This window comes from Monodon monoceros, unplaced genomic scaffold (assembly GCF_005190385.1).
Source record: "Monodon monoceros isolate NGI ecotype Baffin Bay Population unplaced genomic scaffold, NGI_Narwhal_1 Super_Scaffold_1, whole genome shotgun sequence".
In the NCBI taxonomy this organism is placed as follows: Eukaryota; Metazoa; Chordata; class Mammalia; order Artiodactyla; family Monodontidae; genus Monodon; species Monodon monoceros.
The window spans coordinates 81,123,851-81,151,058 of NW_021703765.1; the positions used below are offsets into that span (position 1 = coordinate 81,123,851).

The 27,208-nt window shown below is 45.8% G+C and overlaps 1 protein-coding gene across 7 annotated transcripts in view; it reads left to right on the top strand.

Moving 5' to 3' along the window:
• ZNF664 (zinc finger protein 664) overlaps positions 1-11,640 on the top strand; it is a 33,470-nt gene extending 21,830 nt beyond the window's left edge. For 4 of the 7 annotated variants that reach the window (XM_029224249.1, XM_029224264.1, XM_029224244.1 and 1 more), the window contains 2 exons: positions 10,007-10,070; positions 10,176-11,640. In XM_029224249.1, coding sequence (XP_029080082.1) covers positions 10,772-11,557 — 786 coding nt within the window. In that variant the 5' untranslated portion in view covers positions 10,007-10,070; positions 10,176-10,771 and the 3' untranslated portion in view covers positions 11,558-11,640. Of the gene's footprint in view, positions 1-4,578; positions 7,981-9,803; positions 9,868-10,006; positions 10,071-10,175 lie in introns of those variants that run through there. The other 3 variants (XM_029224278.1, XM_029224272.1, XM_029224283.1) reach the window with 3 other exon arrangements.
• The last annotated feature ends 15,568 nt before the right edge of the window (positions 11,641-27,208 follow it).

Sequence of the window (27,208 nt, forward strand, 5' to 3'; positions counted from 1 at the left end):
GACAAACTCATTACACATTAACACGAATTACATTTGTATGAAAAATAGCTATTTTCTAAAACAAGAAAACATCTAGTAGGAAGAGTGGCAATATTTACATCCGCTTCTGTGTTCAATCTCTGGCAATATGTTGTTTTAGCTGAAGTAGATGAAGACATCCAGCCTCACAGACAAGAGAATTGAAAAAGGGATTTCGGTAGCCTTTTCAGGTAATTGTGAGTTCATTTGTGACACGATACCGAAACTTGACAAGTGGTCGGTTCCTACAGGTTAGTTGCAGTGTACAGTCCTATCAGTGAACCTTTTGTACTGTGCTATGTTAAAAATCCCTGGTCTCTTTTGTACTTTGAATAGATCTTTTACCCACAATGATTTGTTACCTGACACGTTGGTCATATGGGCAACACTGGTTCACTTTTTGCAGATCCTGAGAATGTTTATATGTTCCATTACATGTAATTTCAGAAAATTCACGGTAAGTGTTGCTGTCAGTCTCATCAGGAAAGTCTTCAAGTCTCAGGAAGCTGGAGAGCTCATGGTGACAGGAGTTTTCCAAAATCCCAATCTTCACTTGAAAGCTCGGATTTGACAGTTGGCAGTAAATACCATCAGTTTCCTGTTATCTGAGATGTCTGTCCGGCACCTAAGTCTGCATAGCAAGTGTGTAGTCACTCAAGTAAAAATGATGTTCTGTCGAGAAGAAGAGGCGGTTCAGCTTGCAGCTCAGACAGTTACATTTATACAAGTGCTTTTCCTTCAGGCAACCATTGCCCTTGGGTATGCGACCTGGTATGCTTCCATTTTAATCTAGAATATGATAAATATACATTGAAAATATATTTGTATGTATTTCATATCAATGTAATAAACATAATATGTTTAACATAAATGTAATAAATATAATAAAAGGGTCTAGATTTAGTAAAATTATTTTTTTATTGCTTCTTCAAGGATATTCTTTTTTTTTTTTTTTTTTTTTTTTGGCGGTACACGGGCCTCTCACTGCTGTGGCCTCTCCCGTTGCGGAGCACAGGCTCCGGACGCGCAGGCTCAGCGGCCATGGCTCACGGGCCCAGCCGCTCCGCGGCATGTGGGATCTTCCCGGACCGGGGCACGAACCCGTGTCCCCGGCATCGGCAGGCGGACTCCCAACCACTGTGCCACCAGGGAAGCCCAAGGATATTCTTAAGTGAAACTTTGGCTTACTGTGAGCCCCTGGAGGTGAAGAACACTTTGACTACAGGTATCACTTGGTGCCTCCGCCGTAGGGCTCTGTGTGAGGGGCCTGAGGAGTCGGCAGTTTACCAGCCAGTACTTCTGCACCCTCCATGCAAGTGTCAGCACAGTGAAAAAAGTAAACTACATCTTACTGTTACTTTGAAAATCATTTTGATCTTGTTTTATAAGGGTTTTGGAACCCCCAAGAGTCTTGGTTTTTGAGAATTGCTGGTCTGCGACAGTAACTGGAAAGAACTGAGCTTCCCGAGGTTGGACAGTTGTTCAGTATCCCATGTTCACAAGTTGGGTTTTTTGCAAGAGACTCAACTTGTGGCTGGTGGACTGATTTCAGCCTGCTGACGTTTTATTTGTAGGAATGAATGCTTTTAAGGGGAGTAGGTGGGAGGGACCCCCTAGCCCCTGATGTCTTAAGCCGGACAAGAGCACACGGTTATATTCCCTATCGGATCCCAGAAGGCATCTGACTTCGTGCGCCTTGCTGGAGCATGGTTTTAAGGTGAACCAGGCCGTTTGTCAGGCTCTTGGCTTAGTGTGTTGTAGGAGAGGCCTTGAACCTGGAGTGAGTGAGGAAAACAGAATGTGAAGGACGTATTTTAGAGCATACTTCAACATTTCTGTGCGTAGCGGGGACAGAGGAGAAGGAAGAGATGGATACCACGGCAAACCCAGCTGACTCTGAGCTAGGAAATTGGATAAAAGAGGAGTTTTTAGGGAAAAGAATTTCTTTGTCATTCTGTAGCCAGTATTTATTAGCATTTTCCCCAACTCAGGAGGGGAAGGTCTGGGGACTCGGTTTTCACTGTGGGAGGATAGAGCACCCTGATTTATTGGCCCATCAGTGCTGCGTAGACAGGGAGAGGTGATCCCGAACAGGAAGTGAGCGTGCAGTCAGGAAAGCGTATGGACGCTGGGAGGTGACAGGTTGACGGCTGAGCACTGCAGGTTCCTGAAGCCACCCTCCAGTAAACAGCACGCCTTCCCGATGTTCAACGAGTTGAGGGAAGGACGGGGGAGAGTTTATGGGGCCTAGGCTTGTGCATTGTCTCATTTCATTTTCGTAACAGCCCCGAGAGATGGATGTGAGTACCATTTCTCTTTTACGTTTGTGAGGTAATTGAGTCTTAGGCTTAAGTGAGTTGCTTAAAGTCACACTGTTGGTGGAAGAGCTGGCAAGTGTGTGTTGTTTTTTGCAGGATAAAAAAGGTTGGCAGAAAGTGCTGCTTCTTGGGGTGAGAGGCGGCTTTCAGTGGGCTGAGCGTTGGAAGGAGTGGGGGCAGCTGGGGACGCGGGACTGGCGCTGCACAGAGACTCACGCTCTCAGGATCATGCTGTCGGATTGACTGTAGGTTTTCATTGGCTTTGACGAGTGTAGAGGAAGAGTGGAATCTTATTTCTTTTTGGAATGTTTTCTAGCGATCAGGACTTCTGGGTGAGGCTGGAGCTTTTTCATGTTCTTGGCCCATTAGGGGGCATGTAGTCTTCCGACTGCTCTAGCAGGTGATCCCTTGGCAGGGTTTATGATGATTTCGGGAGATGTGGAGTCACGGTTGCTGTGGGAAGGGGAGTGGCAGGGACGGGTGAGTGGAGTTTTGTATGCTCCCCACCCTGTCCCAGGCTGTGACACGCAGGCAGGCTCTGTCTTGGTCCCGTGGGAATGAGCCACACTCCCTCACTGGCCAGGCCCTGAGGAGGGATTCCTACGGCTGAGGTGACCACAGCAGAAACTACAAATCAGTTAGAAAGCCTCCCCTCTCATTTCCAGACGGAATATTCTTTTCCATTGCTGCCCACTCCCCTTTGATTTTGAACCTTAGAGTTTTATTCTAAGGAAGTGTCCTTTCACATCATAATCTGGTAGAGGTAAGAGAGGGGCAGAGCCCCCCTTTTGCCTTCCACATGCTGAACGTGTGCTCCTAGGCTTGGTGGTTCTGGTTGTCTCTAGACACTTGCCCTTCTCTAGGCCAAGACCCTCTGTCCTCCTACCCTTCGTGGTTAACTCGGTTTGTCCTTTCGGTTTCAGTCTAAAAGTAGAGTTTTCTAGAAGTCTTCCTTGTCACGAAAGACTAGTTAGGATGCCCCCCTTCGTGCAGCTGTGTCCCTGGGGCCTGCTCGGCCACAGCACCGCTTGCATGATGCTGGGCCTGTCTCCTTCCCCTCCTAGACTGTAAACCACACGAATGCAGAAGCCGTGGCTGTGTTGTTCTTCATAGGATCTTCCAGAGTGTAGCCCGCTGCCTGACAAATGCTGGGTGCTAAATGTTTGTGGAACGTATACCTGCATGCATGCATGTGCTGATCTTGCATCTGAGTTCAGTTTCCGGGACTGTTGCATCAATGGTGGCTTTCTTCTAGGCCTGCTTCTGGGTGAGCTGGATTCTCTTGAGTATCATTTATAAATCAAACACTAAACAACGTGGCATGAACCAACATGTGTTAGGGCAACTGGGAACACAGGGATCTTCCTGTAAAACACTTCCCAGTAATTAAGAGACCTGGAAGTTGATTTGGAGTCTTTATATTTCACAGTGACTAGTCTAGGGCATCATCACCTGAGCTACGGCACTTTGGTTATCTTTGAGAATCTTCTCCAGGCCCCATGACACAATGCCTGCTCTACAAGTGGGGGAGATGAGTCACATGGCCGGTGCAGCGCACTGCAGTTGGTGGTGGGGTTTTTGGTTGAGGCTGGAGGCATAGGAATGTCTTCTTTCCTATTCTGTTTCATTTTTATCTTTCCCAGAAAGTGTGCCCTTATCCCTTCGAGTGACAGAACTATAAACCACATGTTCTGGCAGATCTGGTTCTAGATAGGAAGTTAGTTTGATCTCTGTTGACACAGATTTAACTGATGTATTAAAGAGTCTGCTACTCTAGGGCGGGGTTATTTATATTTAATGCTGTATAGGAGCCATCATACTGTAGAAGGACCGCGGTACAGCGCACAACAGCAGCCGGCCTGGTGCGCGGGTGCAGTCTGAGGGCGAGGCTTCTGGTGCCAACTCCTTGACGAGCGTGACTGGATTTCTCTCCTGCTGGGTCAGGGTGGTTGGTCTTGATTTCACGTCCAGCCTGTACTGAGTGTGATCCAGATCCGAGTCAGCGTTCTGGAGCGCCTGCTGGTCGCCATTGCCCGGCCTGCGTCTCTGTGTTGGGTGGTTGGCTCTGCTGAGTGCAGCCACACTGACGCCTCCCGTCAGCCCAGCACCAGGCCCTGTGGGACAGTGACTCTCAGTGTCCTGCTCGCCTGCTCTTCTGTTCGTTCTTCAACACCTGCCCTGTGCAGTCTGGGTCCTTCTATTTTGCAAGCATCGGATCATTTTAACAAGAAATCTGTGAAAAACTAGTTCGCCCGTTTTTCCTGTGCAGAATCATATTCTGGGGACAGCTGTGTAAAAGAGAGTAATACGTGAAAGGCGTACACAGAAGTAGTTTAAGTAATCCTCTTTCAAAATCCACATTCAGAATCTCCCTCCCCAGCACAGTGTCCTGAGCTTCCTCCCAGGGTGGAGGGACTGTTATCTTCAAGTTCTGCAACAGATTCAGGCCGAAATTTGGAGAGAAAATCAGCGTCCCCCCCTCTGTACCTTCCTCTTGACCTTTGCCCCCTGCAGATGTGACCAGAGTGGGCTCCTCTCCCTGCAGGCATATCTGCCTGCAAGGAAATTCAAGGCCACTGCAGCAGACGCAGTGCCTCAGACCACAGTCCAGTAGTAGTGTTACCTCCTGAGCACAGTGGTGGTTGAACCTGCGTCTAGAATTGAGAGCTCTTGGCCCGATCAGCACTCCAAGGGCAACAGCTCCGTTCTCCCAGCCCGTTAATCCTGCGTCTCTGTTTCCAGATGACCCTTTCCAATGCCAGGGCCCAGAGCTTTTACTCTCTCAGGGCATAGTTTCTTTGTATTTAGGACTCATTTTTTTACTTCCTCGCATTTCAGCCACAGTTGTTTATTAGCTGATCCCTCACTTCTAACTGTGCTGGGAGATGGGTACAAATTCAGGTATTGTTTGGTGTCACAAGGTTTAGATGAGGCACAGCTGCTAATGGACAAACTACAGGGAGAGAAGAGGGCTCTTTTCATGGAAGGTGGGGACTTGAGGCAGATGGGCTACTTGAAGCTTTCTTCCTGTCACTTCTCAGCCGGACTCTAACCTTCCTGTTTGGGAGGTTCTCCTCAAATATAAATTGAAGACTTGCACTGCTGAGGGTGCCCCTGAGGTCTCGTGGACAGATGGGACATCACTCGTGGCAGTGCCAGGTGACCTCAGTGCAAGGTTCCTTCCTCCTCAGGTCTCCCAGGTGGCCTCACAGTCAAACAATGGGCTGTCCCCTTGAAAGCCATTATGGGACATTGGATAGGAGACGTCGTCTTGAGTGAGAGAATCTTGGGGACATTGTGCCCTTGGAATCTGTAGAATTCTGTGGCATCTACCTACTCACTGGGTTTACAGTCTCCTTTGTATGTGTGGAAGCAGTGAGGCAGGTGCTATTTTAGGAAAGGCTACAGTGAGGATCCTTGGTGGTGGTTTGTCCTTCTTTTGTTTTTTGGTTGGTCACATGGCAAATTTGCTGGAGGTTCTTTTGCTTGAGCTTTTTCCTGCAGAATGTAGCTTGCCCTCATGCGGTGAGACTTACATGTGTGTCCAGGCATTTTACCTGGAAGGAATGGCAGTACCTGACTCCTCGTCCAGAGAAACTGGTGGGAGTTCATGTACGACAACTGTAGGAGTTTCACATCGCTGAGCTTGGTGTTTCCACCCTTCTGAGCAGAGTCAGCCTCTCCTGAGGCCAGTCTGGATGGGTGCCTTGACCCTCACTGCTTCATTTCTGAGGGAGGGCACCAGGAGAACCGCATGGCGTCTCGGTTAATTAGCTCAGGAGGGAAGGAGGGTGGAGTGCAGCACTGCTCCCTGTGTCCCCTGCTTGTCACCGCCACCTTCCCTCTGCTCTCCAGTGACATCTGCGGTGCACACGTTCTCACGTGCTCAGGATTGATTGGGGAAGTCACAGCCATTGGAGGATTGCGTCTGTTTAGTTCAGTTTCACCTCTGTGCAATGTGCCGGGTTCTGGGATCAGTTTGTCATTGCAAGAGGAGCAGGAAAAGAATGTTTTCCCAACATGAACCAGTTTTGTTATCATGGAAAATTACAGACATACACAAAGGAAGATAGATTAGCTTATTCATCATTTATCCATCACCTAGAAGCAACAGTTACAACAATCCTCCCTCATTTGCTTTGTCTGTTGTTTTTATTTTGGCCAAAGCATTTTAAGACACATCTCAGACATCATGTCCTTTCATTCTTACAAACTTCAGTATAAATCTCAAAAAATACAGACATTTGTTTACACAACTGCAAAGGCATTGTCACACGGAATACAGTGAGCAGTGTTCCTTGTGTCATCTGATACCTAGTCCCTAACGGTGCTTCCCCAGTTGTCCGTTTTAGCAGCTGGCCCATTTGAATCAGATTCTGAAGAAGGTAGGTCTTCAAGTTACATTTGGCTGTTAGGGTTGTTCTATCTCAAGTCTTTGTAATCTAGAGCAGCCCAGCGCCCCCTCCCCCTTGCTCCATGCCATTTACTTGTTGCAGAAATGGGTAGCTGTCCTGTGGACTGCGTCACATTTTGATATTTTTCTGCTGGTATCCTGGTAGTTCCTCTAGCCAGCCCTCCTAGTTCCTTCAAATAAAAATGAGTCCTGGAGGCGTGTTTGGCAGGAATGTTGCAGGTGACGCTGTGTGTTTCCTGTTGCCCCTTGGAGTTACGCTGACGTCATGGATTGGTGGGTTCAGGGGTTGACAGCCAGATCCTCAAAATGTAAAAAGTTCTTGATCAGCCTTTCATCTGACGTTTTCACCCATTTCTTACCGTGGTCTGAATCAGGCATTTCGTTAGGGTTGCGTGTTTCCTAGCTGGATTGTTGCATCATCTTGAAAGATAGTTCATAGACGAAGGATTTTTCATTCTTTCCTTTTAGTTGCCAAGTGTCAAAAAAGGTAAAAATTGGTGTCCTGTAACTTTCAGTTTAGTCTAGTGCCTTGAGTCTGTCTCTCTGCCTCTGTCTGTCCCTCTCTTTCTTTTTCCGCTCCTCCCCAACCCTTGTCGTCATTGCGAACTCGGGGGTTTTGTCTATTTAGTGTGTTTCAGTGGATTGCATTCATTGTTCCTTTTGATGCTTAGTTGTCCCATTTTTGGCCTGCAGGAGTCTCTTCATGAATTGGCATCTGTGTTCCTTTGCCATGACTCTCTTACATTCTGGCATAACAAGGTGTCCCAGGCTCACTTCATAAAGTGCTGCTCTTGAGACCAGGCATTCTGCAAGGGTCCCTGTGCCATTTGGTGGAAAAGGGTCTATAAGGGAAGGGACCATTGCTGTCGGTTGTCATTGCTTCCAGGCCTTTTTGATGGACAGCCTTAAGGAAAAAAAAGATATGAATTCAAACTGATGTTTCTAAGTCAAATTTTACGTTATAGGATTTTTTTCCTTACCTTTGATTTTATATTTGTATCTCATTTGTTTCACCTTGAGTCTTGGTTCCTAACAACATTACCGTAATGACTTATTTGCGTTATCCTACTTTATAAAAACACCACCGTTATTATAACTAAGTTAAACTATTGAAAGACGTTTGACTTCTTTGCAGCTTTGTTTATCAACAGAATGTCCCCCTGAGTATGTGTGATCAGTCTACTGTACTCAAAAGTCATTTGTGGATATGTCACCAACTTGAAAGTTAAGGTTCGTTTTCTTCATTTTGTTTTCAAAATTTAGGGATTGCTTTTCTTGTTTATTTAGTTTTATTTTTTGAATTTATAAAGATTCATATGTCTCCAAAGTCAAAACTACAACACAAGTTACATTCAGAGAAACTTTACATCATCCTTTTCTCCTTCCTCCCATTTAAATTCATTTTGTATTAAACAGAAATAGATTCACAGACATAGAAAACAAACTTATGGTTACCAAAGGGGATAATGGGGGTGGGAAGATAAATTAGGAGTTTGGGATTAACGTATACACACTACTATATATAAAATAGGTGAACAACAAGGACCTACTGTTATAGCACAGGGAACTATACACAATATCTTGTAATAACCTTTGATGGAAAATAATCTGAAAAGGAATATATATATATGTATAACAGAATCACTTGCTGTACACCTGAAACTAATAGAACATTGTAATTAACTATACTTCAATAAAAAATTCATTTTGTATTATCCTTCTCCATGTTTACTTTTATACATCATGTAAAGAAATATTTAAATAATTCATATTCCCCTCTTTTTTTGCACAAAAGATAGCATGTTTGAGCTATTATTCTATGCCTTGTGTGTGTTTTTACTGAACAGTGTTATCGGGGTTCACTCACATCAGTACATCATGCTCTTCCTCATTCCCTGTCTTAAATGGCTGAGCAGTAGTTCACGGAATGAAGTCCCAGAGCTGATTCAGCCACTCCCCAGTGGACGGGCCTTGGGTTGCTGGCAATTTTGCTGTTACAAGTACTGCCTCCATAAACTGGGCCATCAGTCATTCCTGTGTTGCAGTATATCTTGGGATAGAGCTCTAGAAGTGTGATTACTGGGTCAGAGGATAGATGCATATATACTTTTTCAGACATTGACTATATTTTTTTTTGCTGAAATTTTGTTTATCTAGTTGAATTTCATTGTTCTAACACTTCCATCTAGAAACAGTGCAATTTATTTTGCAATTTTAACGTTGAAGAAATCTCAGTCTCTCATGTACCCTATCTTTATATAAAACATATTATGGAGAGTGTTATTTTAGGATCTGTTAATTTCATTAATTGATTGAAGTATCACTTACTGAGTATAAAGTACAGGGCATGAAAAGGTGGCCACGGCATCCTAAACCTCAAAAGATTTCAGATTGAATATTTTGGAATTTTCTTCTGTTTCCTCTCCTTCTATTTGGTATATATTTCGTCCCATGTTGGTTATCAAAAGCCTGGTAACCAGGCACTGGAAAATGTACCTTTATCTGCTGTAGAAGATATAGGTGTAGAAGATATCTGCTGCTTTCTTAAGCAGGCCACGTCTGCAGGAGAGAGGCGGTGTCATAAGTACTCTGGAGATGCATTCCACAAATGCTAACTGAAACACCTCCCCACCTCCCTTTGCCAGGATGTAACGGCGAGCAACATACAGAGTTCTTCCCTCCTGGCATTTATAGTCTAGTACGGGACACAGAACAAGAAGCAAGGAACCATAAGATAATTACAAGTTCTCTGTGCTTTGAAGGAATCAAATAAGAGGTTAAAATAGAGCCTTAGCCAGGGGCCTTCTTTACGTAGGGGAGAGGCGGCTCACACACCAAGCCACGCGTGAGGTCGGGGAGCTTGGGGGCAAGGTCATGCAGGACCTTGGTTTTTAGGTTAAGGATTTGGATTTTAAGTACATCAGGAAACCATGGAGGACAGTTAAGCAAGGGAATGACATTTGATGCTGTCATATATTTATTCTTTCTGTGGATTGGGAGGTGACTCGATATTATGTTTCAGCTCCAGAAGCAACATTTTCCCTTCTGAAGTTCCAAGTGGAGTGCGTTTTCCTTCGTGTGCCTTTTATGCAGGACAGCTGCTTCTCATACTCACGTGTAGGTCTTCTGAGGATTTCTTTTCTTTTTCAGTAGTATTCCCTTGATGTTGCTCAGATAATTACAGTAAGTGGTTGTAATTGGATTATGTACTTGGGCTATGAACAGGAGCATGATATCTACAAATTCTCTTCTTCAGACCTGCAAATCCAAGAGACACGTCTCTCTGGAAGATAAGAGCTCCTTCCTCAAGATCAAAAAAGGTCTGTGTTACTGCTGTCACGTTTATAAAATTAATTATGGAATCCATAGCAATTTTCTGGACAAGAAAGGCATTTTCAGTGTAAGTATTTATGTTTCTGTTATAGGAGACTGCTGGAGTGACACCTGCGTAGGGAATCCTCACCAGGAAGGACTGACACACCTGGACCCAAGGCGCTGGCTTCCCGGGAGGCTCCTGTCTGATGTGCAGGAGGCAGGATGTCATTGTGACTCTGCAAGGGGAGGCTCCTGGTGACCGAGACCAGCACGCAGTATCACACCCTTGGCTACAGGGGACACTGTGCAGACCTTTTCCTGCAACTGAGAAGTACGAGATTATTCTGCAAGAGGAAGATTCCAGGGGCTTAAAAACGCAAAGGTTTCTACCTTGGGAGCCCCTTGGAATGTTGGCAGCTCAGGATCTCAAAGAAAGTTCTGTGTTAACGAGTTACAGAGTCCACGTGGAAGTAAATGTCACTTTCTAATCAATAATAATACCGAGTGAGGAGCACTATGCAGGGAGGAACCTTCCATAGAAAGACAGGCAGGGGAGAGCTTAGGCCGGCCTCGAACCTCCCGAGCAGAGCCAGCCTGAGATAAGCACCAAAATGGCCAAGTGAGAGACTCTGTGAAATAGCAGCCCTGTAACTGTAGTAGTTGTGAGGAAATCTTCTCCGCTAAATCACGATACCAAATAGGAAACATGATCTACAAGTGCCCCATGTGTAGGGAATTCTTCTCTGAGAGAGCAGATCTTTTTATGCATCAGAAAGTTCACACTGCTGAGAAGCCCCATAAGTGTGACAAGTGCGACAAGGGTTTCTTTCATCTGTCAGAGCTCCATATCCATTGGAGAGACCACACGGGAGAGAAGGCGTATAAATGTGATGATTGCGGGAAGGACTTTAGCACCACGACAAAGCTCAATAGACACAAGAAGATCCACACGGTGGAGAAGCCCTATAAGTGCTACGAGTGCGGCAAAGCCTTCAACTGGAGCTCACACCTTCAGATTCACATGAGAGTTCACACAGGTGAGAAACCCTATGTCTGTAGTGAGTGCGGAAGGGGCTTTAGCAATAGTTCAAACCTCTGCATGCATCAGAGAGTCCACACCGGAGAGAAGCCCTTTAAATGTGAAGAGTGCGGGAAGGCCTTCAGGCACACTTCTAGCCTCTGCATGCATCAGAGAGTCCACACAGGAGAGAAGCCCTATAAATGCTATGAGTGTGGGAAGGCCTTCAGCCAGAGCTCGAGCCTCTGCATCCATCAGAGAGTCCACACCGGGGAGAAGCCCTATAGATGCTGTGGGTGTGGGAAGGCCTTCAGCCAGAGCTCGAGCCTCTGCATCCACCAGAGAGTGCACACGGGGGAGAAACCTTTCAAATGTGATGAGTGTGGGAAGGCCTTCAGTCAGAGCACCAGCCTCTGCATCCACCAGAGAGTGCACACAAAGGAGAGAAACCATCTCAAAATATCAGTTATATAAAGCGTTTTGCTAAGAGATGAAAATCCTAAAACCCATAAGTGCCACTAGGAAGGAAAACCCTGTAAATAGCTACATTGACCCAAGAAATTTTTACAGCAAGCCCCAGCAGAACATTGTTTTCCAAGAGGCACGTGTGAGGTTGATTTTTTTTGGATTCATGCCAAGTGTGTTCCACAGCTTGACTTTGAATCTGGAATCCCTCCGCGTGTTTGCCCAGGACAGGCTGTGAGGTCCCAGTCGTGGGTGTGCGTTTCCTGGGATTCTGGCGCGATGCCTCCATAGTTGAAACACTACACAGGAAACCATGATCCTTGCCCAGCCTCCTGAGTCACCTTCTGTCTACACTTTACCTAAAAGTTACCCCAGATACTCCCGCATTTCGGGAGCTCATGACCGACCTTCTCTTGATCCAAGCATACTGGTGAATGCATTTGAAAACGGCCAGCTCTCACGAAGTAGTGTTCTGGTATTTCTGAGGTTACCACCCGATTCAGCCTCTACGTATCTGTCCATATATCCCGTTACTTCTGAACTCACTGTACCTGTATATCCTCAAAATACCCATAAATATCCACCCCTTCCTAGATGGCATTAAATTTCATTTTAGATTTTAGGTGACTCACAATTTCCATTTACTTTGTCTGTTGGCGAAATCATTGGCGGACATACATGCCCTTGAACTTTTCTTTAATTTTGTGAATTCTGCTAATCACTGTGTCTCTGTTAGTCAGACTTAATTTTCTAGTGGCTACATCACATATTTTTAACTTGAATTTTTTTGGAAATAGCTGAATGTAAATAGGGAGGAAGAAGCAAGCAAAGTTAGAACTCTTCTCCATCCAGAATTGCCCTCTCAGGCTCCTTTGGTAACAAGGGGAGCCCCTTACTAGCTTGGGGAGACCATAGGAGAAGCGGATGGTAGGAGGCCTCACTAATAATAGTCTCTGATTCTGTGATTTTGGGGCAATAATGTGTAGGAGTCCTCGATACCTTTTCATTGAGGATTACATATCAGTTCCTTTGTAGGCATGAACTTTCTTCATTCATTCAACAAGTATTTATTGAACACCTCCTACGTGCCAGGCACTGTGCCAGGTACCGGGAATACCACTGAGTAAGACAGACAAGGGCCCTACTCTCGTGGCGTTGACTTCTGGTGGAGGAGACAGATGATAAGCAAGTAAACAAATAAATAATGTAGTTTGAGGTAGTGATTAAGTGATACGGAGAAAATAACCTAGGGTGAAGATTTAGAGCAGTGGGGGTGGGGCGGGGGGCAGCGGTAGGTAGCGGGCAGGGAGGCCTTTCCGGGGGCAGCACAGGGGCGGCTGCAGGGGGCTCGCGGTCCCGCCGGGGAGCTTCCGGAGCAGGAGGTGGCGGCCGGCGGTGAGGGCAGCGCGCAGCGGGGAGGGGGAGAGATACTGAGCTGCTCAGTATCCTGACATTTATAGGCCTTTTTTTTTTTTCTTTTTTTTTTTTTTTTTTTTCTGGCTAGATTGGTATTAAAAACTCATGTGGAGGAACTCAAGGAATGTTTAGAAGACCAAAAGTCCCCAATGACAACAAAAAGCAACTAATTTTTAACTTTGTTTCCCTTCTCATTCCTATTCTCGTTGATTTCCCACATGTAGTCCTTTTGCTCAGGAAGTCTTTGGGGAAATTAAGGCTCTTTGAAAGCTCTGAAATGGGTGTTCAGGTTAGCGGTCTCTGTCCACTGTCTGAGAGGTTGGAAAATGAACTACCCGAAATAGTCATCGAAATACTGAAATGAAGCTTGATTTTCTCTTCATATTTGAATTAATTTCTTCTGTTTGACTGGAAGGGTTTCTTGTATAACTAAAACCTCAATGCGTAAAGGAGATTTAAAAGGAAGGAGCACATAACTTACTGGGTGAGCCATGAAACTGGAGGTGGGATTTGGGGGTAAATTTGTTACCATCTGAATTTTGATGCAGACATCTCTGTTAACAAGCCCTTGGGAAGTTGCTTCTCATGTTTCCTCATTTTCGCAAAGAGAGGGCTGGCTTAGTTCTTTGATAAAGCCCCTTCCAGGCCTGGATTCCTCGACTACGGTTTACTGCAGTGTCTTAACCCACTTCCGAGTCACAGTAATGTGCGGCATTAGAGAACAGCCTAGACTTTTAGTTGATAGAGAGCCAGTTGAAATATCACTGCTAGAATTTTAGGGTTAGGAAAAATTGGTTTGATTTGTAGCTGTATTACTGTTAGGTATGTGAGCTTGGGCAAATTGCTTAATCTTTGAGTCTAGTTTTCTCACTTACAAAATGAGGACATTAGGCTAAATGATTTCTGAGTTTCCAGCTAGTCCTAGAGGTCTATATTTCTACATAGTTGAATTATTTTATCATGCTGTTGCTGGGGAATATGACTAACACTTTTGAAGCTACTAATTTTATGTCGAGCTTTAAAGTCCATAATTGTTATCTTCGGAAAATATTATTTGACCTACAGTATGTCCAAATCAATTTAATAAAATCACTTTATAACAGGGTTCTGTGCTTGACATGTGGTTGTGTGAATTCAGTGGTCAGCGTGTGTGTGTGTGTGTGTGTGTGTGTGTGTGTGTGTGGTGGCTTGTGCATTATGTCTAGGTGACCATATAATAAAGTGAGGGGGCGATGCTGTTAATACCTAAACAAGGACAATAGGCCTACACTGGGACTGCCCCAGCAAACCAAGTTGCGAGGACCCTCTGGCCCAGGGGTCAAGCAATTGACAAAGGAGTCGTGAGGTCTGGCAGACTGGAGAGCGCCTGCCCTCCTGAGAGGACGGCGCCTGCTCAGTGGTAGCTGTTTGTTTCCATGTGAGATACAGGCTTTAGGGTCCTGCATCACCTGCTCTTCTAAGGAAAAACCAACCATCCAGATCTTTACATAAAATTTAATGATTTTTAAAGGTTGGCAACGAATTCATGTTCCCTGTGTGACCCATTTTCGTCATTTGTGTTACCTGCATGGTGCCCATAGGCTTTCCTTTCACTTTGCAAGCTGTGCTCTGGTCCCTGATGGCTGTCTCCCACCCATGCTAAGGCCTGACACTTCTCAGCTAAGCAGTGGTGGCCCAGACCCCACACACCAGTCTCTGACAGTGGGTGGGTCTGGCGTCCACCTGCCTCTCGGGGCGAGTCTAGGCTCTGCTTCCACAGTTGAGGCGGAAGCCATCCAGACGGCCCTTTCGATGTGAGTGGGGTGGGGCAGAGACCCCACGTGGGTCACACGTGGCTTGAGCTCTCCCACTGGGTCACTCCTGTGCCTGCTGGGAGTTAGGGTGTGAGAGAGAAAAGCCAGGGCCGACTTCACAGTTTCTAAGGGGAGCCCGAGTAAATGGCAGATTGTATCTTTACGGTCTCTTACCTTAAGGAAGAACTCTTTCAAGAAGCCAGCCCAATAGCCTGCAGTGGTCTGCCCTAGAGAAGGTGGGTGCCCAGGCCAGTCGCGGGCCATCTGGAGGAAGCTGTGGGTGTGTCTTTGGTGTTGCGTGAGGCTTGGACACGATGCCTTCCAAGGGGCCTTCCACCTCTTGGTTCAGTTATCCCCCCCCCCACCCCAGATTTAAAATTATTAAGCGAGTCTTTCTGTGCAACCTGCTGTTATCCTCAGGAATTTGAAAATAATAGGTGAAAGCAAGTATCAGCGGATGGAAAAAGTACTCAATGGTAAAATCAAACCCCGAGGAAGCGATGAGAAAGAGGTTGATACCATTACAGGGCAGGAGGCAAATATAAGTAGCACCGCCGAGTTGGTACATGGGTTGAGATAAAGAGAGATAGGAAACACGAAGGTGATACAGCACTTACTCTGTGACCTTATTCAGTTTCTTCACTTCTCTGAATCTCAGGTTTCTCATCTGTAAGATGGTTTTGAAAATACCTAACCTGTGAGACATTTGAGAAAACTAAGTAAACACTTATCAAGTGCCTAGCCTTTAGTAATGCAACAGAAAAATTATTTTTAATCCCAGGTGCCTATTAAGGAAGATGAATCGTGTTATTTGGAGTTCTTTGGTTCTGCTGAGCCCTGTGGGGGGTTAGGACATCTCAGTTTGGGGTGGGACCTGGAGAGGGCTGAACTGTTCCACGTGGTGAGAAAGCGAAGAACTGCAGTCTCCTGGGATAGTCTGAGACAAGAAAATACAGAGTAGACTTGGAAAGGGAGTCGAAGAGAGGGACCCAGCGGAGTAGAATGGTGTCAGGTTGCACACTTTCCTGTATGAACCCTTATGACCACAGAATCCCTCCCAAAAGCCTTGGGATGCTTGGTCTGAGTGGCTTTCTTATGGAAACTGGTGGAAGGGCCAGGTGCTGTGTCCAAACTGAAGTGGGCAGAACATGTAAGTACAACACTTTGAGAGACGCCGGGGCCCAGAGAGGGTGGCCCCGAGACGTGCGCCCCGAGGACCGCACAGAAATTCTGGGAGAGCTTCCGGCTCCCACAGGCCGGGGTCCCCCAAACCCTACGGGCAGGGAGGCCTCTGTGTGTTACCCCTTGGTTCCCACTCCTGGTGTGCATAAGGCAGAGTAATTCTGAGGTCAGAAGGACATGAAAACATTAAAAAAAAAAAAGTCATTCTCATGTTATATTTTAAAATATTAAGAGGCACACGAGCAATTCCAGAGATTCCGGGGCCTTGTGTTTGTTAAACGTGTCGGCGGAGGTCTCGGAGGAAGGTGACGGTTAGACCAAAGTGCTTTTGTTGTTCAGATGTAGGTATATGCAAATAAAATACGTTTTTAAAGTAAAATAATAGCATGTGTAAGTTGCTCTTGCTGATTTTCAGGTGAATTTATACATTTTATAGCCTGTTTTGTGTGTACCCTGCCAGTTCTGCTCCCTCGATGCCACTTCTGAAAATGGGTTCACTCAGACTCCCCCTTCTCCTTTGGAAAATGAAGCTGGCCCTGGCCCAGATCTTCTCTGCATCATGAATTATGGTAGGAGCGCCATGTTTAGAGAGCTTTTAAACCTAGCGTCTGTAGATGGTTTTCAGAGAGGTCCAGAACCTTCTTAAAGTGTATGCAGGGGTTTGTGTATCTGTGGGTGTAGACATTTTTCTAGGAAGGCGGGCTTTCCTATTTAATTTGGGACTCTAATGGATAAAGAACACTGATTGAGCCACACGGTTATTCATTGTGCAGGGACCTTGGGCAAAGGGGCATCTAAGAGGTCAGAACAGTGGTGGGTCACTGGGACAAACAGAGAGCAATGGTGTAATGAATGGAAAAAAAGTGACCTCGTGCTGTGCTGTGGAGAAAGAAGAGGCTGTTGGCGTAACATGAAAGCTGCGTGTGTGTGTGCTGTTACCCTGGGCTCAGTGCAAAGCCGTGTTACAGTATAACGTAATGTGCTCAAGAGAAAAGTCCTGTGAGCAATGTGAGAGAGTTTGTGTGGGTGAGAACAGCTGGGTCCTTCAGAGGGACTGGCTGGAAGTGGGAAGAGTCGGCTCCATGCATGGAAAGTGCTGGAGCCACAACTGAGTCCGGCTCTCGGTTGCAGGGAAGGCAATTCTTGCTGTAAAACTGGAGCAAGGTCCCCAGTGCCTGTGTGGGTTGTGTTTAGATTCTCAAATAAACCTATTCACATCACTTGGTGTCGTGTCCTTCTGTGTTTAATTTCTGTGTCCACTCCACTTGCTTGGCATACAAAATTAAGGAGATATCTCCTTATTAATGGTCAAATCAACCACCTTGAGCCTTCATCCGGTCTGTCACCAAAATATCCTTTTTACCCTGGCGTTCCTCTGCCCCTGCATGCCCCCCCTTCTCCCTTTCTGAGATAAACTCAAGACCCACAGGGACTTAGTCCAGAGGGTAAGTCCGGCCTCTAATGTCCTGTGGGGAAGGAGCTGGAGATTTCGGCTGATGACAAGCAGGCCACACAGTGTCACTGTTGACAACAGGTCATGTTTGGAGAGGAATGAATTCTCTACGTATTGCATGCAAAGACAGCTCACTCGATCCAGTAAACATCAGGAAAAGAAATAAAAAGAAGTATAAGGTGGCAGGAGTGAATGTAAACATAGCATTCATCATAGTAAACGTGAATGGGTTAAATTCTGCTGTTTACGGACGTTTTCAAGTTGAATGATAAACTTCACCACAAATATGTGTACACGTTGATTACAAGAGACCACCTACAATACAGAGGTGACACGAAAGGTTGAAAATAAGGGAATGGAAAAACATACCAGGAAAATGCTAACAGAAAGAAAGCCAGTGGTGGCAGCCTTGCCAATGAAAATAGAATGCAAGGTAAAAAGCATCAGTGTATCAGAGGAATAATTTGTCAAGGTAAATGGTTGTGTACATGTGTTCGGCTAAAAACATAGCTTTGAAAGATACAGTTTATGTTTTTAGAGGTATAAGGAGAAATTAATTCCCAACCACAACAGAATATGTTAATCCTCCTGTCTCAGAAATCTGCAAATCAACTAGACAAAGAAAAATCAACCAGCACTGTTAACAAACTTGATGTGTCAGCTGTCTATGAACTCTGTGCCAACAAACCCTCTTGGAGCATTCATAAAAACTGACCATGTTTCATGCCAGAAAGAAAATCTCACCAGATTTCAAAATGCATAAATCCCACAGGCCACATTCTCTGACTATAACATCATACACATCAGAGTTGCTGAGAAAGAGACAAAAATCCTATCCACTTGGAGATTTAAAAACAGAACAAGCAAAGCATCCCCTTTCCCTCAACTTGACAGCTAGAGAGGAAATCAAGACCAGTAAAACTGTTCAGAGATGAATGGCAGTGATGGTATCACGTAACACATCTCGGGTGAGACCAAAATGAGTAAAAATTTTCATAGACTTAAATTCATCTATTAGATAAGAACTATTAAAAGTAAACCAAGCCTTTGAACTTACATGCTTGATCTTTATCAAGACCATTATATGTTCTTTTCCTCTCACCTATCATTGTGCTGAGTCATTTTGAAAAATAAGGATAACACACAACATGTAGCACCGTTAGGTCCCCGGGCAGAGGGGGTGGGGCCCCTGGGTCCTGGGGAGTCACCCTTAGGTAAGGTTGCCTGATAAAGTGCAGAATGCCCCGTCACATTTGAATTTCAGATATTTGACCTACTGATGCTAAAACCTATTCATCGTTTATTCATTGTTAATCTGGAGTTCGCATCTAGCCGAGTGCCGTGTATTTTTTTCATTTGCCAAGCCTGGCACACCTGCCGGAGGGAAGGATGAGAAGGGGCTCTAGCGTTCAGGGAAGGGGTGTCATAGGGGGAGTGCAGGAGACCCTCATTGGGGTGGGTGGGGAGACCTTTGGGCTGCACAGGGAGCAGGGAGGCCATGCTGGTTTCTAAAGAGAGGTTGCACGCCCTGGTGACATGCTCCCCAGGGAGCGGGGAGAGGGAAGAAGGGCCTGGGTTCACAAGAACAATCAGACCCAGGGCTTCTGGGCATCTGCACCTTGGGAAAAGACTGTGTGAGGCTCAGGAATCAAGGCCAGGGCCACCCCGGGCCACGTGGACCACTTTCCCCCGGGTAGACACATGGAACTGGACCGACTTGGGGCCAACCATCTACGCCAAGGTCAGCTCTCGTCCCGGCACTGCCCTGAGGTGATGGGACGCAGCGAGAGCCGTAGGCTGCAGAGCCCGCTGGGGTACAGCTCTTGGGGGGTGGTCTGGGTTTTCCGGGATTCTCTAAGTCTTAGCGTTTTGGAATTATTCAAAGGGGGATGAGGCGGAAATCCTAAGAGGCAGATACTACTAGGCTTTACGTGCCCTGTAGATGCTCAATTGATACTGCTCACACTGTAGGGTTCTCCTGGATCTAGTCACTTAGCAACAAAATACCATCTGTGCTGTGCTCAGAGCTACATAAGTGAGAAGAATCAGCAGGGCCAGAGGGCGGCGGTACCCAAACACCCTGGATTCAGGGTGCCTCCAGCGTGTCTAAGTGTGACCTCAAACAAGTTTATTTACCTCCAAGCTTCAGTGTCCTCATCTGTAAAACAGAACTTACGACTGAGAGTCTGTCCCTCATAGGATGGTCCCGGCCTCAGCTCAGTGCCTGGTACAGAGTGGGTGCCCACCGTGCCGAGGGGGCAGCGGTCCCTGGTGGTGTTTGGATCTTGCAGGAAGGATGGCACTGCCCATCAGAGCTGGGCTGAGCCAGTGCAGGGTCTGGCGCCCCTGGCTGTGCCTGGAAGCGGTGGCGGCGGCGGTGGCACTGGGCAGAACGTAGAGAAACCTGGCAAATGAAGCTCCAGTGCTCCTGGTTCTGGGGCCTGTGGAGTCAGACTGGATGGAACCAGCTCTCCTGGGTGTCCAGCTTGCAGATGGCAGATCACGGGACTTTGCAGCCTTCCTAATCCCCTGAGCCTGTCCCTGTAAAAAGTCTCTTGCTATACATCTGTCTCTGTTCCGTTGGCTCGGTTTCTCTGGAGAGCCCTGGCTAATGCAGCCCCTAATTTGTTTGGTGCTTGGAGTAAGAGTACAAATGGGGACCCACACCCCATGTGTCTGCTCCTTTAAAAGTTAGAAATCAAGCTAACGAAGTGTTCGCTAAAATATATTCTCTTCTCCTACTGAAAGCCCGCTCAGCCTTAGAGTTCCATGCTGGCCGTGGTGGGCCAGGAGGGTGGACACCCCAGCCCACGGTCCAAGTGCTGTCCATCCCCTACCTCCACCCCGGAGCTGCCCCCCTTGTGGGTCTTTGGGCTGGGGTATCTCTAGCAGCAGCTCGCTTGGAGGGGGGTGCACAGGAAGAAAGCCTCACGTAGACCCTGAGAGCAGGCCTGGGCTGTTTGGGAAGGAACATCCGGTGGGGGTGTGTGTGTGGATATTTGGAGCACGGTGTAGAGGCAAGGCTCCAGGTGGGCACATCCCCGTGGCCCCCGAGAGGGTCTGAGAGGAGCCCTCTGAAGCATGGAGCCCAGGGCAGGGGCCCCTCCTGACCAGGTCCAAGGGCCGTCCAGACCATGCACCTGCAGAGATTGAGTTATCGACAGTATCAGGTGAGACCAGCCCAACGGAAATTTCTGCCCCGTGTGAATAAACAAAAAGAGTACTTACAGGACAGTCATTCTGAGGAGGGGAAGGACCAGAAACCAGAGCCCGTGAACTCCAGCCTTCAATCACGCACTAGGGCATTTGCCAGTCGGTATTCTCAGGTCTTTTCCCGATCTCCCCCCGCTCTGATCTCACGTCGGCCGAGGTGCTGACCTAACGCAGACCGAGTGTGAATAACTTTCCAGCATTAAGAGTTTCCATCTCAGCGGAAGTGCTAATCAAGATCCTCAAGAGATCCTTGGGCTTCGAGATGCCTGGGAAACACAGATTGTTGTCAACCTCACGTGCCCAGCGTAGGGTATCCTTGGAGGCTCGAGAGGCCGCTGTCATCAGGGACCCCGGCAGCGAAATGGCTTGTGATCCTCATCAGCTCTGTGGCATCACCTGGGGTCTCTTCTGTCTTCTTTTTCTCACACTCTCAGAGGACATGCACAGAATAGCGTACAAGTCCCCCAGAGTCCTCGGGCCCCTCTGATAACTGCCTCTGAGTATCGACACAATTTTAATATGCAGACTGATGGGGTGAAGCAATCACTCGGATAACCCCCGCGAATATGGAATAATAAAATAGGTTGCTTTGGAATTAATTATATTTCATTTGCCTTCATGATTTAGTTTTGAATAATATAATCAAATTAGCTGACATTCCTTGAGCAATTGCAAGTTATGTAGGTGATTGGGAAAGAGCCAATCATTTGATGGAAAAAGCCAACCTGGGGTCCTTTTTTTTTTTTTTTTTTTTTCTCTGTGTAAAGAATAGTCATCTAGAAGTTGCTGATTCACTCATGGATAGTTGAATATTAATCATACACTGAAGAGTTTATCTTCTCTGGATAGTTTGGGGTATTTTTTAAGACCAAAAAATAGTAAGAGATGGTCATTTTCCTTTTGCGAAACAAAAAAACCTCTAAGACCGAAGAACAGTTTGCTTTGTTATTTACTTTTTACTGGAAATAGTGTCGCTCTTGCCTTTGTTGGAGTTGATACATCTATTTATTTATTATTGAAGTATAATTGACCTGCAACACTATGTTAGTTCTAGATGTACAACATAATGATTTGAGGTTTCTTTACGTTACAAAATGATCACCAGGTTAAGTCTAGCTACCGTCTGTCACCGTACACAGCTCTTACAATTTCAGCTGTATTCGGCACGCTGTACATTTCATCCCGGAGGACTCATTTATTTTGTAAGTGGAAGTTTGTACCTCTTAATCTCCCTCACCTGTTTCTAGAGTTGATACATTTTAGAACAAAATTAATAAAATAAACCTGCTGAGATACATTTTATTAACATGGCAGAGTCAAATGCCAAAGTTATTTTACATAAAGAAATAAGAGCTGCTGGGCATTAAAAACCTGACAGTTCTATGCTGCATGACTAGAGAGGCCAAAAATTAAGTCCTTGATTATTTGGGGTCCACCAAGTTAAAATGGAGTCATTTCGCTTTGGAAAATGAAGCGGTGATGTGGCTTGAACTGCACAGATGGCCCCCTCTAGTGGTCAAAAGGGGCGGGTCAGGAGCTGGGATAACAGGTTCCTTGTGATTATCCGTCCGGGTCCCCAATTTCCATGCAGCTTTCTAAATGCTTTTACCCCTGGGAGGGGAGACCCAAAAACTGCCATCCTCCACTTGTTCTCTGAATTACTTTAAAAAAAGATAGCCACCGCTATTCATGTCGTATCACTTCATGGTCCCAAGTTTTAACCCATTCTCTCTCTGACTTATGCCTTTCTTATCTAATTTAAATGTTGAACCTCATGCTCCAAATCCATTTACTTTGTTTCATATGTTTAGTGAATTCTTTCTAAGTTCTGTTAATTATATCTAGGCTCGTCCTTCAGTGATCACTGATTTAAAAGATCGAAAGATACAATTAATAATGCTAAGAAAACTGTGTGTGCGTGTGTGCATGCGTTTACAAGAGGTAGCAGTCTATAAAAAAGAGAAGCATTATGTGATTTCATCAGGCAATTTCTCTGAGATAATATAAAATGAAAATTGATAGTCTAGCGTATACATCATTGAGTTACAAACCATTACTTCACTTGTGCTGTGGCTTGAAAAAGTGGGTTTCCTTCCAAGGGCTCAGATCATTGCATGTAAATCATACCACAAATGACAATGTTTTTAAAAAACTCTTAAACAACTGCTTGGTGAAGCATGCCAAGAATCATCTCTGATAAGACAGCCTATTGATAAAGCAATTCTTTTGGCTCTAAATATCCCAAGCGTGTGTGTCAGCAGATTAACGTTACCTTCCCTTTTCATTTTCCTGTAGGGCTCATCAATGACCATTATCTGACCAAAGAAAGTTCTGCTAAAAATATAAGAATGCTAAAAAGTTAGTTAGATGGTGCAGCAGCCCAGGACGGCAGATTTTAGCTTAGAGAACAGAAAAGCTTTTGAGGTTATGGGTGGTTAAAAAATATTCCTTCTGGGCTTCCCTGGTGGCGCAGTGGTTGAGAGTCCGCCTGCCGATGCAAGGGACGCGGGTTCGTGTCCCGGTCCGGGAAGATCCCACATGCCGCGGAGCGGCTGGGCCCGTGAGCCATGGCCGCTGAGCCTGCGCGTCCGGAGCCTGTGCTCCGCAACGGGAGAGGCCGCAGCAGTGAGAGGCCCGCGTACGGCAAAAAAATAAATAAATAAATAAATATATATATTCATATATATATATATATTCCTTCTTTGCCTCCTTTTCTCCTCCTCCAGTCAACAATATATGGAACTCATAAACCCCCTTTATAGTTCAGAAGCTGATATCTCTGTCTTAATATACTTGTCATTGTCATGGTCATAGTAATTCAAAGGGAAAAAGGTATTCCGTCTTCATTTTATGCATGGGACACTGGAAAGAGTGTTCAGTGACTTGCAAAAGTGAGGGGGCAAAGCTAAGCGAGAAACCAGGTCTCCTGGAATCACCATACTATCTAGCAACCCCACTTCTGGGTACATACCCAGAAGACGTGAAAGGAGGGACGCCAACAGATATTTGTACACCCATGTTCACAGCAACATCATTCATACTAGCCAAAGGGTGGAAGCAACCCAAGTGTCCACTGATGGATGAACAAATAAGCAAAATGGGGTTTATCCACACGATGGGCTACTAGCTTTAAAAAGGAAGGAAATTCTGAGGCATGCTTCAACATGGTTGAACTTTGAGGACGTTGTGCTGAGTATCGTACAAATATCGTGTGATTCCATTTATATGAGATACCTAAAGTAGTCAAGTTCATAGACAGAGTGTAGAAGGGTGGGTGCCAGGGGCTGGGGAAGGAGGAATGGGGGTTAGTGTTTAACGGGGACAGAGTTTGTTTTGGGGAAGATGAAAGAGTTCTGGAGATGGATGGCGGTTGCACAACAGTGTGGGTGTGCTTAACGCCCCTGAGCCGTGCGCTTAAACACGGCGAAAATGGTAAACATGATGTATATTTAAACACAGTGGAAAAAAGCAACCAAAAGAAGGAAAGGCATCTTGGAGGAATATTTAGAATGCCGAGTCAGAAAAACAAAACAAAACAAAACAAAAAACCCATCACAGTGGGAGTGGTTTTTTTTTTTTTTTTTTTTTTTTTTGCGGTACGCGGGCCTCTCACTGTTGTGGCCTCTCCCGTTGCGGAGCACAGGCTCCGGACGCGCAGGCTCAGTGGGCCCAGCTGCTCCGCGGCATGTGGGATCTTCCCGGACCGGGGCACGAACCCGCGTCCCCTGCATCGGCAGGCGGACTCTGAACCACTGCGCCACCAGGGAAACCCGGGAGTGGATTCTGAAGCCAATTTTCCTGGCTTTGATCCTGGTCCCCTATTTAGCTTCGTGATTTTGAGCAAGTTGCCTGACCTCTTTGTGCCTCAGATTCCTCACCTGTAAGATGGGAATAGGATCTGTACCTACTGCATATGGCTCTTGTAAAGCTGAAGGGAGATGAATACAGGGCCTTGCAGAGATGGAGCATTCAGTAAATATTGGCTGTCATTACTACTATTAGAGAGTTTAACCTGGCCAAGGACTTGCTTCTGGTAAATAGCAGCATCTCCTGCAAAAGGCATGTCAGCCAGTCTTTTCTACCATCTGGGTGTACACATCACACATCATGTTATTGGATCGAATTGAAAGCAAAGTGCTACCATCTTTGGAGGGAAATCATTGCAGCTTAAGGATAATCAGAAAATGCATTTAAGAAATTTAAAGGTGTTACAACATTGCCAATATTCGACTCTTCCTATAAATGAAATTGAAGGATGCATATATATGATTTTCAAATAAAATAAAAGTACACTCAAAGCAAACACCTCCACCAGGTATCCTGAATCTCAGACCGCTGCTCTATTGGTTAGGGAGTTACCTCCTTCACCTGGACAGCTAGTTGGGCCACCAGGCCCAGGCAGCTCAAGCAGGTGAACTTTCCTTGAGTGAAAGGCACTTACTTGCTAAGGGCTGAAAATACAGAGGATGATATCAAACATGCTCCTTACTACCTTTGTTTAGCCTAGTTGGAGAGAAAGACTTCCAAACAAATAACTATAGCACGGGGTCATAGAACACCTACAGAAGAAGTAGGATCAAGGTACAGCGTTAGTGCAGAGGTAAGCATGAATAACCTTATCTAGGGCTATGGATCCAGGAGAGGCTTCCTACAGGAGGGCTTTAAGGGATGCATAGGAGTTTGACAGGTACAATGAGAAAGCATACTTCAAGCAGAGGAGATGGAATACCCCAATGGTTCTCACAGTTCATCATCCTTCAGAATTAGCTGGAGGACTCGTGAAAAGAGATCACCGAGCCCCACCCCGATTTTCTTATTCCGTGGGTGTGTGGTGGCACCTGAGAATTTTTGTCTCTATCAAGTTCCCAGGGGATGCTGATGCTGGGACCACGGGGACCTGTTGACCACACTTTGAGAGTTGCTGATTTACATGACGACCTGGAGCGTGAAGTTACGACGTGCGTTGGGGAAACTGTAAGTAAGACGTTATTGCTGGAAGTTGAAGCATCTGGGTGATATATTTAGAGAGCTTGGGAGAGGCCTTTAAGTGCCAGGGAGGTGTGCGCAAGGGAAATAAACACACAGTTGTGTATTCTGGCCGCAGCAGACACACTATGCTATAGTATTCGATCCTGACAACAACTCAGGAAGCAGGTGTCATCATGCCCAGTTTACAGACGAGGTCATTGAGGGGCACAAGGTTAACCGGAGAGAGAGATATAGGAGGCAGAAGACCCTGGACTTGGTGGCTGATGGGATGTGGCAAGCAGCATCTCGGTCTTGACTTTGGAGGTAGATACTGGGGAATGACAGTGACCAAGACAGGAAGCCTGGGGGGCGGGGCATGTTTGCAAATATTCTGTCTAGAATTATGGGAACAGGTAAAGTCCCTCCTTCTCACAGGCACCTGTCCTCTCCCTTTGCATTACTTGCTTCCTTGTTAACTTTGTCTTTTATTTTATCATTCACTCATTCTCTTTACACTTCCCTTCTGATGAGATGCTCATCACCAGATTACACATTATCAACAGGTTTTCTTCATCCTCATCATGGACTTAATTTTTAAAAGGAGAAAGATGACAATGCGAGCAGACAAGGGAAAAGGGCAGGACTTTCACTCACTGTTGGAGTTCAAGCTCCTTGAGAGAGCGTGTCTCCTTTTTGCTGTGAAACACTTCGAAGACGGAAAATGGAATAATTGACACCCATACATCCATCACATGGATACAACAATTATTAACATTTTGCAATTTTAGCTTCTTTTTTTTTTTTTTTTTGTGCTACGCAGGCCTCTCACTGCTGTGGCCACTCCCGTTGTGGAGCACAGGCTCCGGACGCGCAGGCTCAGCCGCCATGGCTCACGGGCCCAGCCGCCCCGCGGCATGTGGGATCCTCCCGGACCGGGGCACGAACCCGTGTCCCCTGCATCGGCAGGCGGACTCTCAACCACTGCGCCACCAGGGAAGCCCTTAGCTTCATTTTCTCCCTGGAGTATTTTAAAGTGTGTTTCACACATTATGACACTTCACTCTAAATACTTGAATATGGATCTCTGAAAATAAGGACATTTTCCTATTAACCACAGCAGCACCATCATACATAAAGTTGAACAGAATTTATTCAGTCATCTACTGCTCAGTCTATATCCAAATATCCCCCAATATCTTTCCACCCAAGATTTTATCATATTTTTTTTTCAAACATCAGACAAGTGGAAAGAATTTTACAGTGAACATCTATATACATATCCACCACCACTAGTCCTGCAATTAACATTTTGCTGTTTGCTTTATCATGTGCCTGTCCATGTAGCCATCCCTCTGTTTGTCCGTTAATCCATCTTAGTTTTCCAGTGCATTTCAAAGCAAGATGCAGATCTCAGTATTCTTCTCCCCAAACACTTCAGCATCAGCATATCATTTATAAGATTTAGCATCTTTTTGTTGTCGTTTTGTTCCTTTTGGGGTAAAATTTACATATATAATGATAGACACCCATTTTAAGTGTAACATTTGATGAGTTAAGACAAATGCATACATCTGTGTAACCCAAACCCCTATCAAGTTACAGAACATTATCATCACCCCAGAAAGTTCCCCCAGG